This window comes from Rhamphochromis sp. 'chilingali' (assembly GCF_963969265.1).
Source record: "Rhamphochromis sp. 'chilingali' genome assembly, chromosome: 17".
Classification (NCBI taxonomy): domain Eukaryota; kingdom Metazoa; phylum Chordata; class Actinopteri; order Cichliformes; family Cichlidae; genus Rhamphochromis; species Rhamphochromis sp. 'chilingali'.
In genome coordinates this window covers 6,508,366-6,531,842 of record NC_137944.1, presented here as the reverse complement: position 1 = coordinate 6,531,842, position 23,477 = coordinate 6,508,366, and the positions used below count along the sequence as shown (strand labels likewise).

The window sequence follows — 23,477 nt, the reverse complement described above, 5'->3', positions numbered from 1 at the left end:
TCACTGGTTGCAGCACGGCCAGCACCATTCTCCTTTATCACGCCTTAAATGCCCCGATAGTCAGATCACTATTGCCCTCTTGTGTTTTCAAGGTAAAACACACACACTCAAATTGAAGCAATGGGACAAAGCTAACAGAAAATGTGTGGATATGGCGCATAAGGAAGTTGGACTCAAGGATATCAGTTTGTCATGATGGATTTTGTCATCATGGGTGTCGTGATGAGCAAAACACAAAATCACGTTGACGGTATTTCAATAGTTATAGAAAATAATGCTCTCGGTCAAATTTTTTGTCTTCTTTAATGAACACAGCAGGGAGGAGGTAGGAATGTAGTCATGAATTCATAAATACTCAAACAACATTGATATTTTATTTTTAAATATCAGGATTATTGTTAATTCAAAGTTAGCATGGCACCTCTGGCCTGTAATATTAGTTTCAATGGTGTGTTCTGCAGACAGAACGCCAACACGTTGTTGTCTCCTTTCAATTTTATCTTGACATCATTAGCCAGAATTTAGCTAACTTACTGAATACTACTGTAGCAGTGGGGGCTGAGAGTCGTCCTGGTGCTGCTGCATCTATGTGACATTTAACTAGTACCAAACACTCGCACAGGAGCTTCCTAACCAGCCGCACCTCTGCTTTGGGGATCCTTTAGTATCACTGCCTTCTGCTGGTAGGATAAAGAACAACAGTTGCTACTCTCTGATCTATTACAGTGTAATCCTTTTCTATTCTCACTGCCTCTGATAAACTGGTACTTTGTGTTGGATAAATACGAACCTCCTTTCTTCCTTCCTACTTTTCTGTTGCATGAAAACCTCATCTGAGGATGTCATGTTTATTCTGTTGAACCTGAAATCGAAATATATGTGTTTCTAAGCTGCACGTGTGCACTGCGTCCTCATTTGTGGTCATTTTGGATACGTGTGGAAAACGTTAAAACAGGGGTCGACATACAGTCTGCTTTTGTCTTAACTGGATCAAACCAATGAAACTCTGTGAAACTGCTTAGAGTTGTAAACCACTGACATTGTTATCATATTAAAACATTTAATTATCTTAATATAGGAATAAGACGCTCAATTTTAACATTGTCTCATTTTGTCTACATGATATAGAAATGTAGAATGCAGTTTTAAAGAAAAACATCTGCTAGCATTAATCTTTGGGCTTAAATTACAAGGGGAAAAAAATCAGCAGAAAAAAGTAGGTCATTGCCCAGACGGTCCTCTAATTATGGAGCAGAAAGATTTTTGTTAATTCACATAAAATAGCCTTTTTTTGCAGACCCATTGTACAAAAAAAAAGAAAGAAAATCCAACATTTATTCCTCTCTCCTTTTTTTCTAAGCAGCCCAGTCGACCGAATTGGGAGTCTGTGGTGGCCCAATTCTGGTCCCCAAGCCTTATGTTTGAGCAGATCATGTCTGATCTGACAGCTGAACTGTAATATAATTAAAACATGACATATATATTCCAGGCACTTCTTCACGTGCACCTGCAGATGGTTTGTACCAACCTGGCTAAAAGTCATGCATAACCAGTCCTACCTGTCAGGTCACTCACGAGCTGCTGGGGTTACCATGTGCTAAAAATGTTTTGGTGCCAAAGTTCAGAAACAAAACACATAACAATGGTGTGGTTTCTTGAATAAAAACTTTATTTACTTAAGAAATAAAAAAAACAACATGTGCAGTGCTAATTTGACTTGAGCTAAAAGAAGAAAACAAAATGCATCTCATACCCTGTTAGGCAAACCTGAGACTCTATCCTCAACAAAAAAGAGGAAAAGCATTGTAACACCAGGAGAGCAGCTCATTTACATCCCAACAAAGTCAGAATAAAGAATATTTTCATCTTGTTCTTCCAATTCTGTTGGCATTGTGCAAAAGAACCCACCAAAAAACCCCACAATGAAAACATTTTGTGGTCACATTTTGGCGTGTGTGAAATACTGAGCTTTGAATTGTGGTAGAGATTTCAGTGTTGGAGAGCGCTAACTTCCAGATTAGCCCTGCCTCATGGCTTTATAATGGGAAAGTGTGAATCGAGTTTTAAACAGGTCCGAACAGCTGACATCACAGTGACATCGGATCATTCATCCAACCCTTGACAACAAACTGACCAGCTATTTCTCATAATCCCATTCAGACCCGGCACTGTGTCCTCTCTTTGCAGCATCTCTCCTCCTGATGTGCATATTTTGTTCAACACGATGACAAGAATGAGAACTGACAAATTCCCATAACTGGGAAATAATCTGGGCCTCAGAATATTCATAGATCACTTCCTCTTAAAGAAACATCTTCATCTGAGGCCAGAGCTTTAAAGTACTGACAGGTTATGAGCATGAAGTTTGACTCCAAGTACTGTAGCTGGAACCTCATAAGACTTTTTCTGGCTCTTCGAGTAGATCTGCTGCGTTAAATAACGCTATATCCAGAAGCTGGACCTTTCCAGCGCACCCCTTTGCAAGAGCCGGTGTTGCTCCGTCGCCATTTGCTGGCTTCCAGCTCTTGTTACTTGCCTTTCTCTGTCTGATCTCACTCTGTGTGGCTGGCGAAGAGGTTGCCTCTCCGAGGGAGGAAGACTGTGGTCCTGTGGAGGGGTGGGAGTTCGGTGCTGGCGTTGTGGAGTTGCTGTGCTCCTTCTTGGTGGTTGGCTGTAGGTTCTTGGAGGCTCTGTATGCCCAGGGGCAGGTTCATTGTAGCTACTTGGAGGTCTAGAATAGTGAGGAGAAGCACCTTTCTCGATTGGCACCACAGCGTTAATCTACAGAGACACCAAAAAATGGCTTTAGTTATAGTGCACAGACTGCCAGTAGAGTTCAATAGATGCCCGAGTCAAAATCTCACCGATCTGCCTCTGGGTCTCTTCCTGGTAGGACAGCAAGGCAGACCCAGAAAGGAAATGCAGACAGCAAGGCAGCGGGCACAAAACACCAGCTGGATGAGACAAGTCACGATTAAAGGCACCCAAAGGATCAGAGTCGTACTCTGGGGAGGGAGAAGGTGAAGATGAGCTGGGGGGAAACACCAGCTGGACCATTCAGAGAACAATATCTGTAAAGGTGCTCTGCAGTCTCACATAAAATGGGGAAACTGTATAGATAATAATGTGATACAGAAGTGAACGTGTTCTCAGATTGCACAGCAGGGCTGCAAACCAAAAAACTTCTGGTTTGCAGCCCTGCTGTGGGAATTTCAGTTTGTACAGGAGAGGCTGGATAAAATATGCAGAGCAGAGTATCAGCATGAAATGCTACAGAGGGAATTCAAAGAAATAGAGATGCCTTTTGTTGTTGGGCACACTGACTCGCAGACTACAAAGAGAATAAAAAAAGTGCACCGCTCGAAATTTGGAGCTCTCTTTGTAAATCATGATGAAATATGCAGGAAGCACAGAACATAAGGCTTGCATAACCATCATTACTGCTTCTAAGCATGCATGTGTGCCAGAAAAGTCCAAAATACACTCTCAGGTGATGTAATGTACCCTCCGGCAGCCATATTGGAGGCCGCTAGCTAATACACAGCACTGAGTGAACAGCATGGTCTGCAGTCTCAATAGACTAAGACAAAACTTGATGCTCTGGGGTCCAGCTTAAATTTGGTCCATCACAAACTTTATGTGGCTGTAAAATGAGGAAGAAACACACCAAAGATGATAATCCAACCCTCATTCCAGAAAGAAAGCAGAAGAACTTGATTGCACAGCAACGCAGCCGCAAAGTGTCAGCAGACAAAGATGGAGAGCGAGGGTCGCTAAATACTAAATACAGACTCCGTAACCACAATCTTCCTCTGGCATTAACATCAGCACAAAAACTGTGTGCCAGGAGCTTCAATAGGAATCCTATTATTACGCTTTACATTATGTACTCAGGTTTGCAATAATTCCCCCACTTTTCCTTTTAGCTTCATTTCCTTCTACCACTCCCGTTCACGTCCTGTCAGACTGTGGCAGGTTCACACTGATTTATTTATTCAGAGGAATTCTAAATAAAACACGAAGAAATCCACATAATTAACAAGACAAGTTTCTTCTCTTTGCTTAAATTCTAATAAATGTACTTGTTATTAATTATTTTTAGGTCTATGAGCAATTGTAATCTCAATATTGAACAAAATAATTCTGTATATACAGTGGTCCCTCGTTTATCGCAGGAGTTACTTTCTAAAAATAACCGGTGATAGGTGAAATCGGCAAAGTAGCCAACCTTATATTATTTTTTACATTTATTATAGATGTTTTAAGGCTGTAAAATCCCTCACTGCACACTTTATACACTTTTCTCAGACAGGCATGAACATTTTCACACTTTTCTCTCAAAGTTCAAACCTTTGTAGAAAAATAAGTTCAGTATTATAGAATGAAACCAAAGGCACCCATGGTTTCCTTTGACGGTGCAAAACATTTCATCGACATTGTTGTGTTTGTCGGGGAGAAAACTTACATACTGTACAGCACTTCAGACTCACGCTGCTAGCGATGGAAGATTTATGTAAAGTTGACAAGCTGAATGAAAAGTGAACCGTTATAGCGAGGGACCACTGTAATGGAATAACAAGCAGCACTAGTGCATTTTTGGCTTCTTCAGCTATACTATAATGTGAAAACACCTGTGTTATTTAAAGCAGCTTGAATGTCAGGGTTTTAAGGTAGTACGTCTGAGGTAGTCGTTGCTTTAACTGTCTTTTGTGATCTTCAGGATGATTTGCCCTGTTCTCATCCCAATCATCCGGTGTAGGGCACTAAATAAAGTAAATAAAAGCACGATCCACAGGCGGTTACAATCATGGTTAAATGACTTACACAGATGTATTGATTCAAACGGAAACATATCTGTTCACCCAGAGAAACAATGTAGAAACGAGGCATAACATGCTACCCTGTGATTACCGCTCTCTATCATGATGAGTGACGATCTGCACTGCAGACACGACTGCACGATGGCAGTCTCCTTTTCAATATTTAGACAAGTGAAGCCCTCCCACTCACTGAGCCACACAATTGACTGAAAGAATACAAACACGGTGGCGGTGGGGACTGTCTGCCCAGGGCCGTGTCTGTGCTACTTACAAATGATAACCTACACCGCGTGCAGCAGCTGTGCCATTAACCCCCCGTGCCAAGAATAAATCCACTCTAAGATGAAGGTGACTGATGCAACAAATTGTCAACTACATTGGGTGTTAAAACGCCAAAGTGTTGCTGATGTGTGGATGTTTCCGTGAGGCTTAGTGCGTCTGACAGCGTAACGGTGTCTGGACGCAGCCCGGAGCTAGCTGACGGGGTCAGGTCAGCGTTTGTGCCACCAGTCCGTCAGCCGCACAAGCGCGACAGCCTGAGTGACAGAGAAGACAGACACCCAGCCTCCCACTCCTTCTCCCACACCCTTATGTACACACACACACACACACACACACACACACACACACACACACACACACACACACACAGTACAAAAGGGAATGCTGCCACCATGATGCACAGCCTCTGTTGTGATTATGTCACAACAGTCAGCTGTTCAAAGAGCCATCTGCTGCAGAAAAGGTCACAGGTCACGCCTTGATCTCAGCATCTGTGGCGCGCACACTAATGCACTCACGTAGATGCGTGTGGGGTCAAAGGGACACTCGTTGGTGACGCTGGAGTAGCCGGTGGCGTCAGGGAAGCGGCAGAAAGTCATGAAGCTCCGCCCACCGTGAACAATGGCCCTCACCACGGATACAAAAAGGCCAATGGCTGAAGCCGCTGCCGTGAAAGACGCAACCAGACTCACTGTGAAGAGAGACCACGTCTAGGGGAAAGGAAGAGAGAAGCACAACTTAGATGATCAGGAAAGAAAAATTCTCCCAGCTGGGAAACTGGGGCATCTCCAGCTGGAAATAGACTTTAAAAAAAAAGAAAAGAAAAAGACAGCAAAAGAGAAACAAACATTAGTAGAGCTGAGATTATTCACAGCAGCCGCTCTGACATGTCAGAGCAACAAAAGCACAGGTGTATTAATGATTCTGGTTCCACTCCTGCTACTGTGCGTGCTGATTCACTGCCATAGACTCCTCATCCTCCCCACCCACAACAAGAAGTTTGCAATACAAACAGGGTTAGTTAGGATAGTAAAGCAAGCAAAAGCAGGAGCAGGATTTTGACTGATGCTCATAAGGAAATATGCAAAGAACAGCAAGACTAACTCGACAAAAACAAACAAAACAGTTTGATATTTAACGACCTCACTTCAACAAGGGGGTGCAGTGTGGAGTTTGCATGTTCTCCCTGTGTCTGTGGGCTCTCCAGTTATACTGGCTTCCTCCCACAGTCCAAACACACAAATGGGGTTAGGTAAATTGACCATAGGTATGAATGTGAGTATGAATGGTTGTCTGTCTCTCTTTGTTAGCTCTGTGGTGGACTGGCGTCCTCTGCCTCTATGATATGATCCAGCTGCCTCCGTGACCCTTAATTGGATAAGCAGAGGAAAATGGATGGATGGCTGGACTTTAACCATGCTTTTGATTAAGTAGACTTTAAATTGTTGTGTCCCTCCATTTATCGCAATTTGTCATTATGCAGCCTATCAGATTTCATATACCAAGATAAGTGTTCTTGTCAAAAGAACTCCTGTGTCTGAATATTGTGTTTCTGTCTTCAAAGAGTTGAGCTCCCTCAACACACAAAAAAACAACAACCCTAAATTACAAAAAAAAAAAAAAACTAAACCAAAACCCCAAAAGAAATCGGTTTTTCTCTGCTTGGACATGTTCTCTCGCCTTGCTTGTCCTGACTGCACTGCCATAACCTAGCATAGCGTCGCATAGCGTAGCGTAGCATAACATAATAGGCTCTCAAAACACATTATGATTTGAATGTTGATGGCTGCACAGTAAAAGCTACAGATAGCAGCCTTAGGCTCACACAGGATTAGAGAGCGTTAAAAGACTGCCTGGCAACCATTGGTTGTTATTAAAAAAAAATGTTACCCAATCTGTTGCAAGTACTTGCTAGAGGCTGCTGGCAGTTGCTGTGAAATCGACTGCTAAAGCCCCAATCATACAGGCTTAAAAACCTGCAATGCCTTCTGCTAGCCCCTAGTTGCTAGGGAAAAATTTATATTCCCTAAATTGTTTGCAAGTGGTTGCTGGAGGTTGTTAGCTGCTGCTAGGTGAAACTAGTTGTAAGAACTTATACAGCTGTGCTGACAACCTCCTTGCAATTGCTTTTGTTGCTAAAAACATTGCTGTGGTTGCCTGTTTGTATGTTGCTCCTTTTGCCAAGTGTTGGTTTCAGAGGTTGGGGGTTGCTGCAGCACTCCTTCTGTGACCCATCACAACAAACAACCTCCAACAACCACTCACCAACCAGTCGGCAATTAAGATAGGCCTGTGTGATTAGGGGCTTAGCAATCCATCCATTTTCTACCAATTGTTCAGGGCCGGTTGGCGAGGACAGCTGGATGCCAACAGAATCACATCATCTACAAAAAGCAGAGATGAGATTCTGAGGCCACTAAAGTGAAAGCCTACTGCCACCTGGCTACACCTAAAACCTATGTCCATAATATCTGAAAAGAATGAAAAGAATCTGTGACAAAGGGCAGGCGTAGCAAAGTCCGACACCCACTGGGAACGAGTCTGGGTTATTGTCAGTAGTTTCGATCAAGCTCCTGCTGTAGATCTACAGCAAACACCCCATAGCCTGTAGCACCCCCAACAGGACACTCGGAGGGATGCGGCTGAATGCCTTCTCCAAGTCCACAAAACACAAGTAGACTGTGGGTTATAGATTTGAAATGAAAATTTTGATTTGATCACAATAAAAAGCTTGGGTTAAAAACAATTTTAAATGGGAACTAAAGTCCAATTTAACCATGAACACAAACATTGCAGTTTATTTCCTGATGTTTTACAAATGGTGTTTCCTAAGTACAGTCATCGCCTGTTCTAAGGAACTACTTATGATTTGTTTTAAAAAAGAAAAAATAATAGTAATCCATTCAGGATGTAGCACGCCTCTTGGACAATGCAACAGGAATAAGCTCCAGCCTCCATGCATGATAAGAAGATAAGAAAATAGACTGATTATGCAAGCCTTAGCCATACTTGTATTACAAATGAATGATGCACGATAATGAATGATACGCTGGGTGGAGAAACCTATCCCGAATTTACAGAAGGTGAGATGCAGCTAATCAGCGTGCCCAGATATTTAAAGTCAATTTGCGAAGATGACTGAGCTGTTAAATCAAAACCCAATAAGGCCAGTAAAAAGAAATTTAAAAAAAAAAAAAAAAACACCTACAGCAGCCACATGTAAGAAAGGCCCGTGTTCACTCATCACTTGAAGTGGATGACTGAGTTACATAACAAGATGTAATGGACTCAAACTGCCGCCTCACAGCCTGCTTCACAGAGGCACTCGCTAACAAAGGAAACCGGAGTGGTTTATCAAGCTACAGCTCACTCATGAGCAAGCTGCCTCGTCAGTCCCGTCTGAGCAGCCCGACAGCTAACTGAATAAACATAGAGGAGATGCAGGGAGTGAGAGGGGGGGAAAAAAACAGAAACACGCACACAAATCCAGCTCTGCAGGGCTGAATTCAGACACCTGAGGCAATGTGCAGGCTTTTTTTTAAGTCACGACAGAGAGAAAAAGGTGAGGAAGCTGTAAAATATCAAAGCAAAAGCAGGCGAGCAGAGTGCTGGAGCGCTGTGAAGGTACCGCTCTGGCACAGTAATGTTAGATCAATAAGAAAAGCAAAGGAGAAAAGGTGGATAACACAAGGAGAAAGGAACCTACTCTCCAGATATTGAGATTAAAAAGCATACTGCAGAGATACTAACCAGGGATTTACTCTTCTTGTTTTTAGAGAGGACGATAGCCAGAATACCAGCAACAACTCCCTGCGGAAAGAACACAGATGACATTAAAAAAAAACAAAAAACAAACAAACCCAAAAACAAAACAGGGAACGCACTGCAAGCAATTCAAACACATCTTTAAGTGCCTCTGTATTTTTGAAAGATATTTTTAGGAGACCTGAGGAGCAGCATTTTCACAGAGTGGCTCAAACTAAGTGAAAACCACTCAGATTCCTACACAAGCCACATTTTTCAGAGAGAGATTAAACATTATTCTAGAGTTCTTTATACATTAAAAATGGTTTTAATGAACTTTAACACTGACCTATTTTCACATACAAACAAATGTGCTGCATGTCATTCTCAGAATTGCTTCCTCATAGCAGCAAGGAGAATCATTTATGGCACAAACCCAAAGAACGGCCAGAAGTGAACCCTGTCTTAAAATGTGGTCACATCTTACAGCAGAGTCATTGTGACTTTGTTTCATTCTTATATGTAACGAGCACATCACATCAATCCCCTATGAACGACATCAGCAACTTTTAACTAGAGTTGGGGTAGTCCAATTAACCAAAGGCCGGAGCTGCAGATTAGAAACGAAAAGTCAACTTAAGCCTGTGATATTTGTCCAGAGATGGCAAAAGTGAGCACATTCATCACTAAAGCAGACATACAGATGCTTGTGATAACAAGTACTTTGGTAAATGTTAATGTACTGATTCAATTTATTAACTCAAGTAAGAGAGAAAAGGCAGAAAGTAAAAAGTAACTCTTTGGATATTTCTACCAGCTTTTTGAACCTCCCACAAACATGAATACAAACCTTATCATTTTAAAATTTGAATTCCGATAACCATCTGTTATTTGGAAGCAAAGTGACATTCAGCATGTGAGGGCAGCGTAAAAGCCCGTCTTATCTGTCTTACATCTTTCTCCATCTCTGATTGAGCGTATCTGGCCATATCCCTGTGTTGATGTTAATCATGCATTATGATAATAATGTTGTTCCAGGATCGACATTGCAATTGATTGATCACGTTGTGTCATAACTTTGGAATTCGGAGAAAAAGAAAAAGAAAAAAGCCTTTGTTTATAAGAAACTCTCGTCTGGAAAAAATGTAAGCATGTCAAGTGTTTCCTTTATTAAGTTATATTATATAATGTGTATATTATCAATATTATCAGCTTTGCTGTTACTCCAAATTTACGCTACTCATGCTGGTTATCTAGCAATAGTTTTTAAAAGCATTAGCTAACTTCCTGGCTAATGCTAACTGACTCCTCAGACAACATCATTGGTCAGCTGGAATCTTGATCCTGGACCGATGACGATGCAGGATCAACGGGATTATCAGATGGTAGCTCTGAGTGAACTTATCGAGCACTCTTCTTTTCCTGGGAAATACAGCAGCTGGATCTTTAGCCAACAGACGTAACGCGTGACCAACTGCATACAAATAGATAGTGTATTTGTTGATATCTCTTGAGCTTTTAGAAACTTATTTGAAATTACCTGCTACCAAAACAAACCCCTGAACAAACAAAAAGTTACTTAATTTACGCTAGCGCCTCTTCTGTAGCGCTAGCTAGATGTTTAAGTACTTCAACCACAACTTTTGGACGATCTGCACCAAAAAAGCCATCCCAGATTGTTCCGGCCCACTTAACCCCTGAGTATAGTACAACAAATGATATAATGTGTATAGATTATATATTTGGGTTTTTTTGCCTCTTAGATTTCTTTGTAATAAGCACCAGTGATGGAGACACCAGCAGGACTGATTGTCCTTTTTCTTGTTCTCCCCATTTAGCCTCCAATCACTTTAATGTTTGAACATTAGCAATGTCAGGAAATAATAGCCCCCTCAAAAGCGTTAAACCTGGAGTAAAGAACTTGTTTGGAAAATGTAATGAGTAGAAAGTGCAGATATCTTGGTTAAAATGTAGGGAGTACAAGTAAAAAGCTGAAAAGGTAAAGTAAAGACATCTGAAAAATCTTCTTAAGTACAGTAAAGTATATTTTTACTTCACAGCTGTGAATTTGTCTACAGATTTATAACTTATGAATCCTGAAAAACAGTTAATTCTATTGTTTTTTGTGCTGTCATCACCACGAGGGAAGGCAACATTGGTAATACTTTAATAAAACGTACGCACGTAAAAGAATTCTTACCCTGCACAAAGAAAACAAACAAGCACGCACACACACACAAAATCACCATCGGCTTTACAAAACCCGTGCACCGGCCTGTCGCGTCTCACCACCATCTTTATCTGCACACTGCTCCACGTGACCTTAACTCGTCCACACTGTTTTGGATGTGTGACACTCAGGGTGACAGAGTATGATCAAGCAAATAAAGCTTTAGTCACAAATGACTATTCCCCGACTGAATGGGAGTGGCAGCTGAAAAGTTTACACTGGCTGCAGCACTGAGAGTGAACTTTTAGTCTGAGGGCAAACTTCTTTCCAGTCTGTTGCACATTTTCAAGCTTTAGCATCACTAAGCTAACAGAAAGCATGAAAAACTAGAATATGTTTATGTTTGTATATTGCATGTTGTAGCATATGGTATTTTGGAAAACCCTAACTATAAATAATAACGAAAAGGCAATATTTTATCATTATTATTGTTGTCGTTATTGTTAGTGATAATAGTAGAAGTAGTATTCATGCCAAAGATTTATTTTTAAATAGTTAAAACCTGTTCTAAAAATCACAGGAGTGAAGCAAAGATGACATTTTTTTAACCAATCCTCCAGAGAGGAGGATTGGGGGTGTTTTGGCTCTTTTTGAATGTGGTCTTGCAGGTCAGTTCTCTTTGTTACCTTCAGGGCATCGTTATACCTTACCTGCTAGTAAAGGTTTTTGATGCTTTAGCTCACGTGTTTGTTTGGATGTTACTGTGTTTTATGCACAACAAGCTTCTCCGAGCTAAATTAGCCACAGTGGGATTTATACAGTTATTAATAAAGATTAGATTTCCTAAAATTCCCTCCACAGAGATGTCCTCTAGCTCTATCCTTGTTAGTGCCAAAATGCTCACCAGCATGCCAGATGTGATGGCCACCACGTTGGCGATGGCGTACTGCATGGTACGGTCCTGGTTTTTGATGCTGATGTACCTGAGCACCACGCCATGCACCAGAGCTCCCAACAGAAAGTTCACGTGACCGACTAGAATCACGCTCAGACCCATCTTCATCAGGGCCTTGGGATCCTGCAGGCTGTCGCACAGTCCTGATGGGAGAGGGAGAAAAGAAGCAGGTCGATCCACAGCAGCAGAGCAGAGAGAGGTGACTTTACGTCATCCACGCCGTATTGATCAGAAACACAGGGGCCAGGTCAAAACCACGGCGGAGATGTCAGCCGTGTTAATAATTAGCTGCTGAGCGCAGGCTGTCCCAAACAAGTGTGTAAGAGGTGACCAAAGATTTCCAAGACAAAAAAATCTACACTTGGCCTGTTATGCTCCCCCCCATCTTTTCAACCAGTCAATGCTCACAATAAACCCACATTAGCTTCATGTAATGCACAATAATCCCTCTTATCCAAAAGCGGAAACTACAGATACAGTTCCTGACAAGCTTATCTACTCTTGGCTCTGTGTGATGTCATCAATGTCATCATCTAAGACACACGCCCTGTTTGTGTCACTTTTAGGCTTGCACATCAACTTTAATCTCATCTTGTGAAAAGCCTGTTGTTGAAACCTTCTGTTTACTAGAAACAGCCAATCAGAAGAAAGCAAGCTTTAAGGGAAGGGGAAAGGCGCTAACACAGACGCTGGATAAAATCAAGGGATGCTCCAAGGCCCAGTTTAATAGAAAGAAGGATTATTATGAACTGCCAAAGCTGCTCAAGTAGAAAGTAAAATTATGAAGTAGAAAATTTGCATGAACAAGGCTCCCTTTCTTATGAAATCTGGATCACATCTCAATTTATATAATAAATATTGATGGGGTTTGTGTAGTCACGTGACACCGGTCCTCGCATACATTTCGTACGGCGATCCATCCAAGTGAGATCCATATTTATTCCTTTATTCCAGCCACAACAGTTTCACAACTAAATATCTGGTCAATGTTTACTCGCCTCTTGCCACGTGAAACATCCACGCACATATGGGGCGCCGTTTGTAAAGTGAAACATGCTGAAATTAACGGCAACATTTTTCCACATTTAGCTCAAAACCTTACAAAAACATATTTTTTCGAGTAATGTTTTACAACATTTAGTAAAATATTTGTAACTTTTCATCAAATGTTAAATATTAAATCTAAATGTTAAATGTTAAATCTAAATGTTAAATGTTAAATCTAAATGTTAAATGTTAAATCTAAATGTTAAATCTAAATGCTAAATGTTAAATCTAAATATTTAGGCTAATATGCAAATTTATTGTACGGATCAACGGAAATACCAAAATAAAAGCTTCCCGAAAACCTCCGGTGCAAAATTGTGTCTGTTCTCCTCCTCACTTCTCCCCGCCATGTGCTGCTTCACTTCTTGCCTACGAGCATGTCCAGCGATTTTGCTGGACATGTGCTGCAGCGATTGTGAAGTGAAGACTGCAGCTACTAAGAGTGCACTACTGCTGAACCTTTGGATGGCCGACAAAACGGATCTTCCGATGTTTTCAGCTAAATCGCCGGACGTGCTTTCTCATGGTCGGGTTATGGCTGAATTCCAGTGGAATGACGGTCCCGCCATAATAGACGTTTCAGCCATGTGTTCCAGCCCTAAACCTAACCTTATCCCTAACTATAACCTTATTCCTAACCTTTACTAGCAGTTAAATGACGTAAAATAGTGTTTTCCAAATGATTTTTAGAAAATGAACGAACATGTGTAGATTGAGTCCAAACGGTTCTCATGTGCTCTCCTTTTTCCGATGCCGTAATTTAGGAACGTGTTGGGTACCCGAAAGCATGAAATGTTGACAATTTGTCACCTAGCGAAAATTATTACACTTTGGGAGTGAGAACGAACGTGTCTGACCACTACCGGCACACTTTTGCACCGGAGGTTTTCGGAAAGCTTTTATTTTGGTATTTCCGCTGATCCGTGCAATAAATTTGCATGTTAGCCTAAACATTTAGATTTAACATTTAGCATTTAGATTTAACATTTAGATTTAGATTTAAATATAATATTTAGATTTAACATTTAGATTTAAATATAATATTTAGATTTAACATTTAACATTTAGATTTAAATATAATATTTAGATTTAACATTTAGATTGAATATTTAACATTTTGATTTAACATTTAAAATTCTGTTTTAAATATGAAAAGTTACAAATATTTTACTAAATGTTGTAAAAAATGACTTGTTTTGAGCTAAATGTGGAAAAATGTTGCCGTTAATTTCAGCATGTTTCACTTTACAAACGGCGCCCCATACGCACAGGCATGACAGTTGTGACAATGTAACACGGTGCTGGGTTTGTTTGAATCTGCCAGTAAAGGGTGATAACGTTTAGAGAAAATGCCCAAAGTAAGCAGTCACTCTGTTATTGCGGTATTAAAAGTGACCTGATAAACTAGTTCCACGCCACCACCACCACACCCAAACAAACACTGAAGTCTGGAACACTGACAGCACTTTACAGGCGATTAAATCCCCAAACCCCCACACTCCTGTTTGTTACCTGTGTCGCCCATCTCTGTCAGGTCACCATTCGGTAGGTTTTTTTGTTTGTTTGTTTTAAATTATTTTAATTCAAAAGACAGGCTGTCCTGGGGTGGGACGGTGTCAGCGTGCTCTCGCTTCTTCTTCAAAGTGATCTCCACAATCCCGTCGGACAGAAAGTCACAGTCTCTGACACTCCTGCACGACGCTTTTCAAAATAAAACAATGATCCCTGAAAGTGGAGCATACTTGATGAGTTTTCAAAACTGTCGATAAGCTTTTTTGTTATTATGAAAAGACACGATGAATTTAGTACTTTAAACTGATTCTTTCTTGTGTGGAAAAATAAATTGGGATTAAAAATTTTCTCCCCTGAATAAATTGTTTTAAATACATGCTTTTATTTCGAAAGTAAATTCAATAATTATATATATATATAATATTCTCTAACCTTGATGCAGACAGGGCACTGCCTATAGATTTCTTTTTAAATGTAAAAATATTTGAATGATTGTGATGTAACTTTTGACAGTTTGACAGTTGCCATTAAAAAAAAAAGTCCAAACTTCAATATATGTGGCTGGTTTGAATAAATAAGTAAGCTGCACAAGAGTAAAAGAATGTGTAGCAACTACAGCAAAATAATCTTTTAAAGAAGCCCAAATAGTAAACAGCAGAGGTGGGACCAAGTCATTGTTTTGCAAGTCTCAAGTAAGTCTCAAGTCTTTATCCTCAAGTCTCAAGTCAAGTCTCAAGTAATGTCAGGCAAGTCAGAGTCGAGTCTCAAGTCACTGGTGTAAAAGTCCGAGTCAAGTCACAAGTCTGAAACTTTGAATTTCAAGTCCTTTCGAGTCTTTAAAAAAAAAAAACAAAACGAAAAAATAATGTTGCAGTTATGCTAAATGTAAATATTAGACCATGTAATTTTAAAGTCTGTGTTTTTCTCAACACATGACAAAATAGTGAACTTAGAAAATATACACAAATTGTGAAATTGCACCTCTTTAAAATGCAGCTCAATTAAACCTAGCTCCAAGAATAATTTTCACCGACAGTTCTGAGATAAGCTGCATGTTATTCTTGGATGCGGTTGTAGGACCGGCTTTAAAATCGCATGACAAAAATATCATACACATTAAAAAAAACTGTATCACCAACGTAGCCTGGACAACATTTGCTAGTTAGATGAAGTCAGCTATCTCATCGTAGCATATTTATATGCATATTTATAATCATACGGTTCTTGGAGTGAGTGCACACACTCATGAAGTTTAGTAACTTCCGGTCACTGCAACAAGCCCAGGTACAGTTTACCGACGGATGGGTGCAGGACCTTGAAATGCACCGTGTAGAACGAAAGACCATCGTACGTATCATAAGTTTACCAGTCTCACAAATCGTCGTCATAAATATACATTCCTTAACCGTTTATTAATAGGACCTTTGAGCTCAACGGTAATTAATTAGTAGTGGAAATAATTTCTGGTAGCATCACAGAAATGTAGCAGTGACAACAATATTGTATGCTGTAATCGTACTGGGCAATTAGTGATACAAAAAACCTGTTTTATCCTGTGAATAAAAGCATATGTTTTTGTCAATGTACCATAATAACAGAAGCGAAACGCAATATTGTGTCAGGACAATTCACTATTTATGCACAATAAATAAAGGAGCATAGCGCGACAATTTCTGTTCAGCGCCAGACTTGCTTGTAACCTATATCACCAATTATGTTATGGAAATGACGTATTAACTACTAAAAAACACTGACCTTCGTGTAAATGCTTGGAGCAGACTAACCTGTGAGCTGGAGTGTTCTGGGACGTTATATTTGATCTTTGAATGGCTGCAATCCAGGCCATCCGTCGCATCTTTGTTACTTCGGAAACATGGCTTGAACAATTTCTCTTCAACGACGTAATCCGATAACAACCGATCTCTTTACCCGTCGGCTTCCCGTGGCTGTCATGCGACCGGCTATTGCAGTTAATAATACAACAGCTTCTTGACATTTTTGTGTTTCTTTTTATCACTGTATAACTGATTTTAATTGAAAGCCTGCGTGCGCTAGTACCGCTTGCCACGAGTTCCCAGAATCCTTTGCGGTTCTACCCGTGAATGACGTCACATTTTCAATCTCTATATAATATGCATGTTAAATTTTATATTTGGGGTAAAATATCAAGTCTTTTCAAGTAAACCGGTTCAAGTCCAATTCAAGTCCCAAGTCATTGGTGTAAAAGTCCAAGTCAAGTCACAAGTCTTAGAACGTTTTTTCAAGTCAAGTCTAAAGTCATAAAATTAATGACTCGAGTCTGACTCGAGTCCAAGTCATGTGACTCGAGTCCACACCTCTGGTAAACAGTCACAAAACAACGGAACTCTGGGGATATCACTGATGGGTTCTGTCCCTTCATATGCCAATAAGGCTTGACTGCCACCAAGTGGATCAGTGACGCTATTGAAGAAATATGAAGCTGAATGACCATTTTACAGATTTTTACAAATATATACAAGTTGTAATGTTTATTTTTGTCACTTTGAGCGACTAAGTCAAACAAATTAATAGTCACTTTTGCTCAGTGTTGTACTGTCTGTAGTCACAAATCTGTGAATGTTCAGCCCATAATGTGAAAATCAGTTCTTGATATTTCATCAAACATTTATTTGTAAGATCACAACAGGGAATTAAAACATTTACATTAAATTACATTTTGGAAACTTTATAAATGTAAATACAATAAACCTGAATGCGTTCACCTTTTTTCATGGGTGCTTTTCAACAACACGCAGAGGCCTAAATTATCATCGTGTCCATTAGGGCCGTGGAGAGATCCCTTCTGAAGGTTAACAAAACACACACACACTTAAGTTCAGTTGAAGCTGATATGAGGTGTCAGATGTCAAGTGGATAATCTTACATTTGAATGATATTAGGAAGGGATCTTCAAATGTGCAGAACACCATATCAAAGATTTGAAAGCCAAAGGTGAAACTACTTAACATTTAATGCATAAAAATAGGTGATTAATAAGGGGCATGAGAAGATTTCTTGATTTTTAGTTCCCCAAAAGGGTCTTCAGCTATTCAGCGTGAGAGGACTTGCAGGCGTCGCAGTCCACTTCAGGGCGGACCTTTCTCGATGCAATTCTGATGCTGCCGTGTTGTTTTCGATTCACCACTCTGGTCGCAATCATGTAGAATATCTCACAAATGTTGAGCACCACACACAGGACGGATGCCCCCACCATGAAGTAGGAAAAAACGGTTTTCTCAGTGGGTCGAGACACGTAGCAGTCGACCAGATTTGGACAGGGGCTGACATCGCATTGAACCTTCCTGGGCAGCTTAAAGCTATTGTAGATGTAGTGGAGCAAGTAGAGAAAAGTGATCTCGAAACCAGTTTTGATGAAGAGGCTCATCAGGTACGTCCACCACAGGCCGCCATGCTTTTGTCCCGGGTTGTCGTAGAGCCGAGTGTTCTCGCCGTGCTTGGCTCGGTACTTGCGTTCCCGTTCTTCCCGGTAAGCCACGTGGAGCACCACCATGAATGAAGGGCAAGTGATGAAAACAAGTTGGAGGGCCCAAAGGCGAATGTGGGAGATGGGGAAGAAGTGATTATAACAGATGTTGGTGCAACCAGGCTGACGGGTGTTGCAGTCGAAGTGCCCCTGCTCGTCGCTCCAGACTCGCTCAGCAGCCACCACGAAGATCAGCACCCGGAAAACAAAGACCACTGATAACCAGATCCTTCCGAAGGCAGTGGAGTACTTGTTGACTCCGCTGAGAAAACCCTGAAGAACTTTCCAATCCATGAGTTCAGGCTTCAATACGTTTCTTTTAAGCTGTGAATATTTGGGGAGGCAGGAAAAAAAAGAAAACATAAAGGCAAAGTTATGCAATCATCCAGAGAATATCTGTTCCCAACAGTGGGTCTTTCAAATAGGTGTTCCCATTTCTGATCAAACTTTTGCTCGGAAGCTCTGAAACCTAAAGCTCTCCCACTTCTCACAGCATGTTTTCACTTATGTTCAAAATTTGACACTTTTAAAGAAATATGCCATTAATAATTAATGAAATGCTCACTGGTTTATAACATAAAATCCCTCGACAGCACAAAAGATACTTGATTCTCTACCTCGGCTACCTTTAGAAGAGTTTAAGCTGAAGCTTGCCTCAACTGTGTTCCACGTTTAGTTCTTCCATTAAACTTAAGGATTTCTTTTTCTAAATAAAGTTTTAAAATGAAAAATAACTTATGTGAGACTGTATCTAAAAGAAACTTACCTTATGACTTCTGTTCTTGCACGCAGTCTTTCATGCGTCCAGTCTGGGAAATAAACTTCCTAAAAAAATAAGTTAAACAGGTAGCATTGGTTCAACCTCTGGACGGATTGGTCATAATCTAGAGGTGTGTCCACTTCTGGCATCTACCCAGCTAATCAGAGTGCTGGACAATATACTACCTTAAAGTTATGAATGCAGCAAAAAAATTACAAAATACACATACGTAGTGATACGCTATCATTTAGCCTTACTAAGGCACATTTTAAATTGTATTTGTCCACTGTGATTTGAGTTTCTTATGTTTCTTATCAGTCTCATGAGGCAGTTGAGATGTGAAGATATGTCCTTGGGTAGGTGCTTAGTCAACCAGGCTACCACCTAACATTTGTTTGAGCAACAACTCTAAAATGCACCTGAGATATGGAGAGTTGATATCGCTAAACAGTATATGCATTTGTTTGTTGATTTTCTAAGGTTAGGAAGTGCAGCAGTCACCACGTTATAAGTACACTCAGTACAAATCTGTTCTTTGATATGACGCTCGTAGAAGGAATGCCAAATGTAGTTTTTACTGAGGTGGTGCGAAACTAGTGTAGGAGTAGTGTTTGTTTTTAATGCTACTCCCTTCACTTACCACATGAAGTTGTCATGTGGATACATCACATTGTGGTTTTGCTGACTACTTTAAAAGATCTTATGGAATGGTAGTAGCAGTCTGGCTCTATTAGTTCATTTTACAGCATTGCAATTTGTCTCAAGCACTTAACCAGAACACCAGTGATCTGTCTCAGCTTTGGGTTGGGTTTAGCCACTTGCTAAGTTTACAGAAACTAGAACAGCATTTCAAATAAACTTTTATATATTTTGGCGTGACGATTTTTCTGTTGAATGTTCCAAACAGGTAAAACATTCTGTAGAAAGTGATGGAATTTAAATGAAAGTCTAACCATGGTGGATAACTAAAAAATGATAAATTGTTGAGAAGTTATAATGTCCAGCCTAATTCTTTCTGAGTGTAGTTAAAGAAAAAATCAGTTTACTTTAATTCATTCAGCACAGGTTCAGAAATTTTGTGTTATGTAGATTGGAGAATCATAACGGTTGGTTACATTGTAACCCAGGTTCTCTGAGGGGAAAGACTAGATCTACACTGAACAAAAATTTAAACGCACACTTTTGTTTTTGCTCCCATTTTTCATGAGCTGAACTCAAAGATCTGAAACATTTTCTACATACACAAAGGACCCATTACTATCAAATATTGTTCACAAATCTGTCTAAATCTGTGTTAGTGAGCACGTCTCCTTTGCCGAGATTATCCATCCCACCTCGCCGGTGTGGTATGTCAAGGTGCCGATTAGACAGCATGAATATTGCACAGGTGTGCCTTAGCCTGCCCACATTAAAAAGGCCACTCTGAAATATGCAATTGATCACACAGCACGAGGCCACAGATGTGGCAAAACCAGTCTGTATCTGGTGTGGCCACCATTTGCCTCATGCAGTGCAACACATCTCCATCGCATAGAGTTGATCAGGTTGTTGATTGTGGGCTGTGGAAGGTTGGTCTATTCCTCTTCAATAGCAAAGTTGCTGAATATTGGCTGGAATTGGAACACGCTGTCATATCCGTCGATCCAGAGCATCCCAAACATGCTCAATGGGTGACATGTAGGGCGAGTATGCTGGCCATGCAAGAACTGGGATGTTTTCAGCTTCCACGAATTGTGTACAGATCCTTGCAATATGGGGCCGTGCATTATCATGCTTTAACATGAGGTGATGGTCATGGATGAATGGCACAACAATGGGCCTCAGGATCTCAACACGGTATCTCTGTGCATTCAAAATGCCAGCAATAAAATACACTTGTGTTCGTTTTCCATAACATACGCTTTCCCATACCACAACCCCACCCACCATTGGTCATTTGATCCTGAGACGGTTTCTGACAGTTTGTGCAGAAATTCTTTGGTTATGCAAACCGATTTTTGCTGCAGCTGTCTGGGTGGCTGGTCTCAGACGATCCTGGAGCTGAACATGCTCAATGTGGAGGTCCTGGGCTGGAATGGTTACACGTGGTCTGCGATTGTGAGGCCGGTTGGATGTACAGCCAAATTCTCTGAAACACCTTTGAAGAAGGCTTATGGCAGAGAAATGAACATTCATTTCACGGGCAACAGCTCTGGTAGACGTCCTGCAGTCAGCATGCTAATTGCACGCTCCCTCAAAAGTTGCGACATCTGTGGCATTGTGCTGTGTGATCAATTGCATATTTCAGAGTGCCCTTCTATTGTGGGCAGGCTAAGGCACACCTGTGCAATATTCATGCTGTCTAATCGGCACCTTGACATGTCACACCTGCAAGGTGGGATGGATAATCTTGGCAAAGGAGACGTGCTCACTAACACAGATTTAGACAGATTTGTGAACAACATTTGATAGTAATGGGTCCTTTGTGTATGTAGAAAATGTTTCAGATCTTTGAGTTCAGCTCATGAAAAATGGGAGCAAAAACAAAAGTGCTGCGTTTATATTTTTGCTCAGTGTACATTGCTGAACATGTGGAATATGTAGAGTGGAGAGATAGTCTTGACATATGGTCATATACATCCAAAAAAAAAATCATTTTGATAGTATCAGATTAAACGTTTATTGAAATAGCAGTACATACATGCTCAACACATCAATGTTGGGGAACAAAAACATAAAATAGTTAAAATGTAAAATTGGTTTCAAAATAACCAACATCATCTATTTGTAAGCATTTGCTGATGATTCTGATTCTGATATTTAAAAATTCATTATGTCTCTCAGGACATAATGAGCTCAGGCTATGGTGTAGGGCGGGGCTGAACCCTTCTGGCCCGGTTCTCCATTGGTCACACTCTTCTCCAGAACCGGTTCTTTGTAGGCTGAGTTTTCATTACCACTCAGAGGAACTCTGGTCATCATGAAGGAGTTGTCTCTCATGGAGCGAGGTCCTTTTTTGCAGCATTCCCGGAACCTCTTCCCACACAGATATAACACCTCACAAAGAGTGAGGAAAATGCACACAAAGCTGGTCACCACCATAAAGACAGTAAATATCTTCTTTTCCGTTGGCCTGGAAAACAGAGTGTAAGAGATAAAACATAATGTAGGATTAAGCGTTTGAAATTTTTGGCCATTTAGAACCTTAAAGGTATCCCTTACCTCGCAATGTAGCAGTCCACCACATTGGGACATGGCTCTTCTCTGCATTTCACCAGTGGAGGAAAGAAGGCAGCTTCGTAGAGGTAAAACAGCAGGAAGACAAACACGCCATCCACAGTTATCTTGAACAGCAGGCTGAAAAAGTAGGTCCACCAGAGACCCCCTCGTTTCTTTCCTGTGTTATCATACAGAGGTGTGCAGTCTTCTCCGTACTTTAGCCGGTGCTTACGCTCCCGGTCTTTTCTGTAGGAAACGTGGAGAGTCACGAGAAGGGATGGACAAGTCACAAAGATCAGCTGGAGAGCCCAGAGTCGGGTGTAAGAGATGGGGAAGTAGTGGTCATAGCAGACATTTTGACAACCAGGCTGGCGGGTGTTGCAATCAAAGTCCTTTTGTTCGTCGCCCCAGACCTTTTCACAAGCCACCAAGAAGACCAAGAGCCTGAAGATGAAGACAATGGCAAGCCAGATTCGACCAAACCTTGTGGCGTACTTGTTAGTCCCACTGAGGAGACCCTCCAAGAAGATCCAGTTCATGGTGTTGTTTCAGATGTCAGTTGAACCCAATTGTAGAAACAGAGCACTAAAAAAGAAAATCCCAAGATGTGGGACCCACTGCTGAGGTATCGCTCGCTTGGACGCACTCTGAACTGGGCATGTCAAGCACGAAGGTGCTTTAATATGTTTCTTAATACCTGCCTGTGCCTTCTTGGCACAGTCAGAAAGGGAGGGAGGTACACAGAACAAAGCAAACATAGACCCATTCTTCAGCTAGAGTCACTTCTGTAACTGGTGATAAAACACACACACACCTTGACTAGTTCAGTAGTTCACACAGGCTCTGCACCATCCTGGACGCTACAAGTCTTACATTCAAAGAAAGCCAGTTAGCCTGACTTAGAATAAATAAGGAAAGGTATGTGATACAACGAGCCAGGTTGTGTCAAAAGATACAAAAAGTCTGCCTATCAGGAAGTTTCTTAGAAAGAGACAGATGAGTATTCACTTCTGAGGAAAGTTTTTATACACACCAACCTGTCTTCTCCTGACTTTAGCGTTACTGTATATTTAAAATGTGGCCAAAAGTGTACGATCCTATCCTTGGATAAGTTGGAAACAAAGACAAAACATCACAGGTGATTTATACAATCCCATCCTTCCTGTATGAGGAACTCAATTTTATTTGTATAGCATTAAATCACAACAACAGTTCCTCAAGGTGGTTTGTATTGTGAGGTAAAGACCCTGCAAAAATACAAAGAAAACAGAGGTTATAATAAAATATAATATTGATTCACTCTTTAGCTAAATTATAATTTGGGCAAGACACTTCACCCGTTGCCTTCTGGTGGTGGTCAGAGGGCCCGGTGGTGCCAGTGTCCGGCAGCCTCGCCTCTGTCGGTGCGCCCCAGGGTGGCTGTGGCTACAATGTAGCTTGCCATCACCAGTGTGTGAATGTGTGTGTGAATGGGTGGATGATAG

At 40.9% G+C, this 23,477-nt stretch overlaps 3 protein-coding genes across 4 annotated transcripts; all 3 read right to left on the bottom strand.

Annotated features, from left to right (window-relative positions):
- Positions 1–1,652: 1,652 nt before the first annotated feature.
- LOC308384355 (transmembrane protein 54-like) lies at positions 1,653–14,678 on the bottom strand. Of its 2 annotated transcripts, XM_080862857.1 has the most exons (6): positions 14,531–14,677; positions 11,921–12,114; positions 8,853–8,912; positions 5,621–5,812; positions 2,865–3,005; positions 1,653–2,781 (listed from the first exon to the last, which is right to left on the bottom strand). In XM_080862857.1, the coding sequence occupies exons 1-6, from the start codon at positions 14,541–14,543 to the stop codon at positions 2,443–2,445; spliced, it is 939 nt and encodes a 312-aa protein (XP_080718983.1). In that variant the 5' UTR covers positions 14,544–14,677; the 3' UTR covers positions 1,653–2,442. The 2 variants fall into 2 exon arrangements, with proteins under 2 accessions (XP_080718983.1, XP_080718984.1); XM_080862858.1 differs by lacking the exon at positions 2,865–3,005 and having other exon boundaries at positions 14,531–14,678.
- Positions 14,679–17,597: 2,919 nt separating this feature from the next.
- On the bottom strand, positions 17,598–18,329 carry LOC308384894 (gap junction beta-3 protein-like; the record flags this gene model as incomplete). Its single annotated transcript, XM_080863530.1, has 1 exon — positions 17,598–18,329. One exon carries the CDS (start codon positions 18,327–18,329, stop codon positions 17,598–17,600), a length of 732 nt encoding a protein of 243 aa, XP_080719656.1.
- A 3,301-nt stretch (positions 18,330–21,630) lies between these two features.
- LOC308384877 (gap junction beta-4 protein-like) lies at positions 21,631–22,553 on the bottom strand (the record flags this gene model as incomplete). Its single annotated transcript, XM_080863510.1, has 2 exons — positions 21,997–22,553; positions 21,631–21,907 (listed from the first exon to the last, which is right to left on the bottom strand). The coding sequence occupies exons 1-2, from the start codon at positions 22,530–22,532 to the stop codon at positions 21,631–21,633; spliced, it is 813 nt and encodes a 270-aa protein (XP_080719636.1). The 5' UTR covers positions 22,533–22,553.
- Between the last annotated feature and the right edge of the window lie 924 nt (positions 22,554–23,477).

What these genes read in the sequence shown, in the direction of transcription:
- LOC308384355 (XM_080862857.1), bottom strand. An exon ending in CCATCACATCTGGCATGCTG is followed by an intron (nt 8,913 to 11,920) that starts GTGAGCATTTTG and finishes TTCTTTCCGCAG; the next exon opens with GGAGTTGTTGCTGGTATTCT. An exon ending in TTGACCCCACACGCATCTAC is followed by an intron (nt 3,006 to 5,620) that starts GTGAGTGCATTA and finishes CTCCCTCCCCAG; the next exon opens with AGTACGACTCTGATCCTTTG.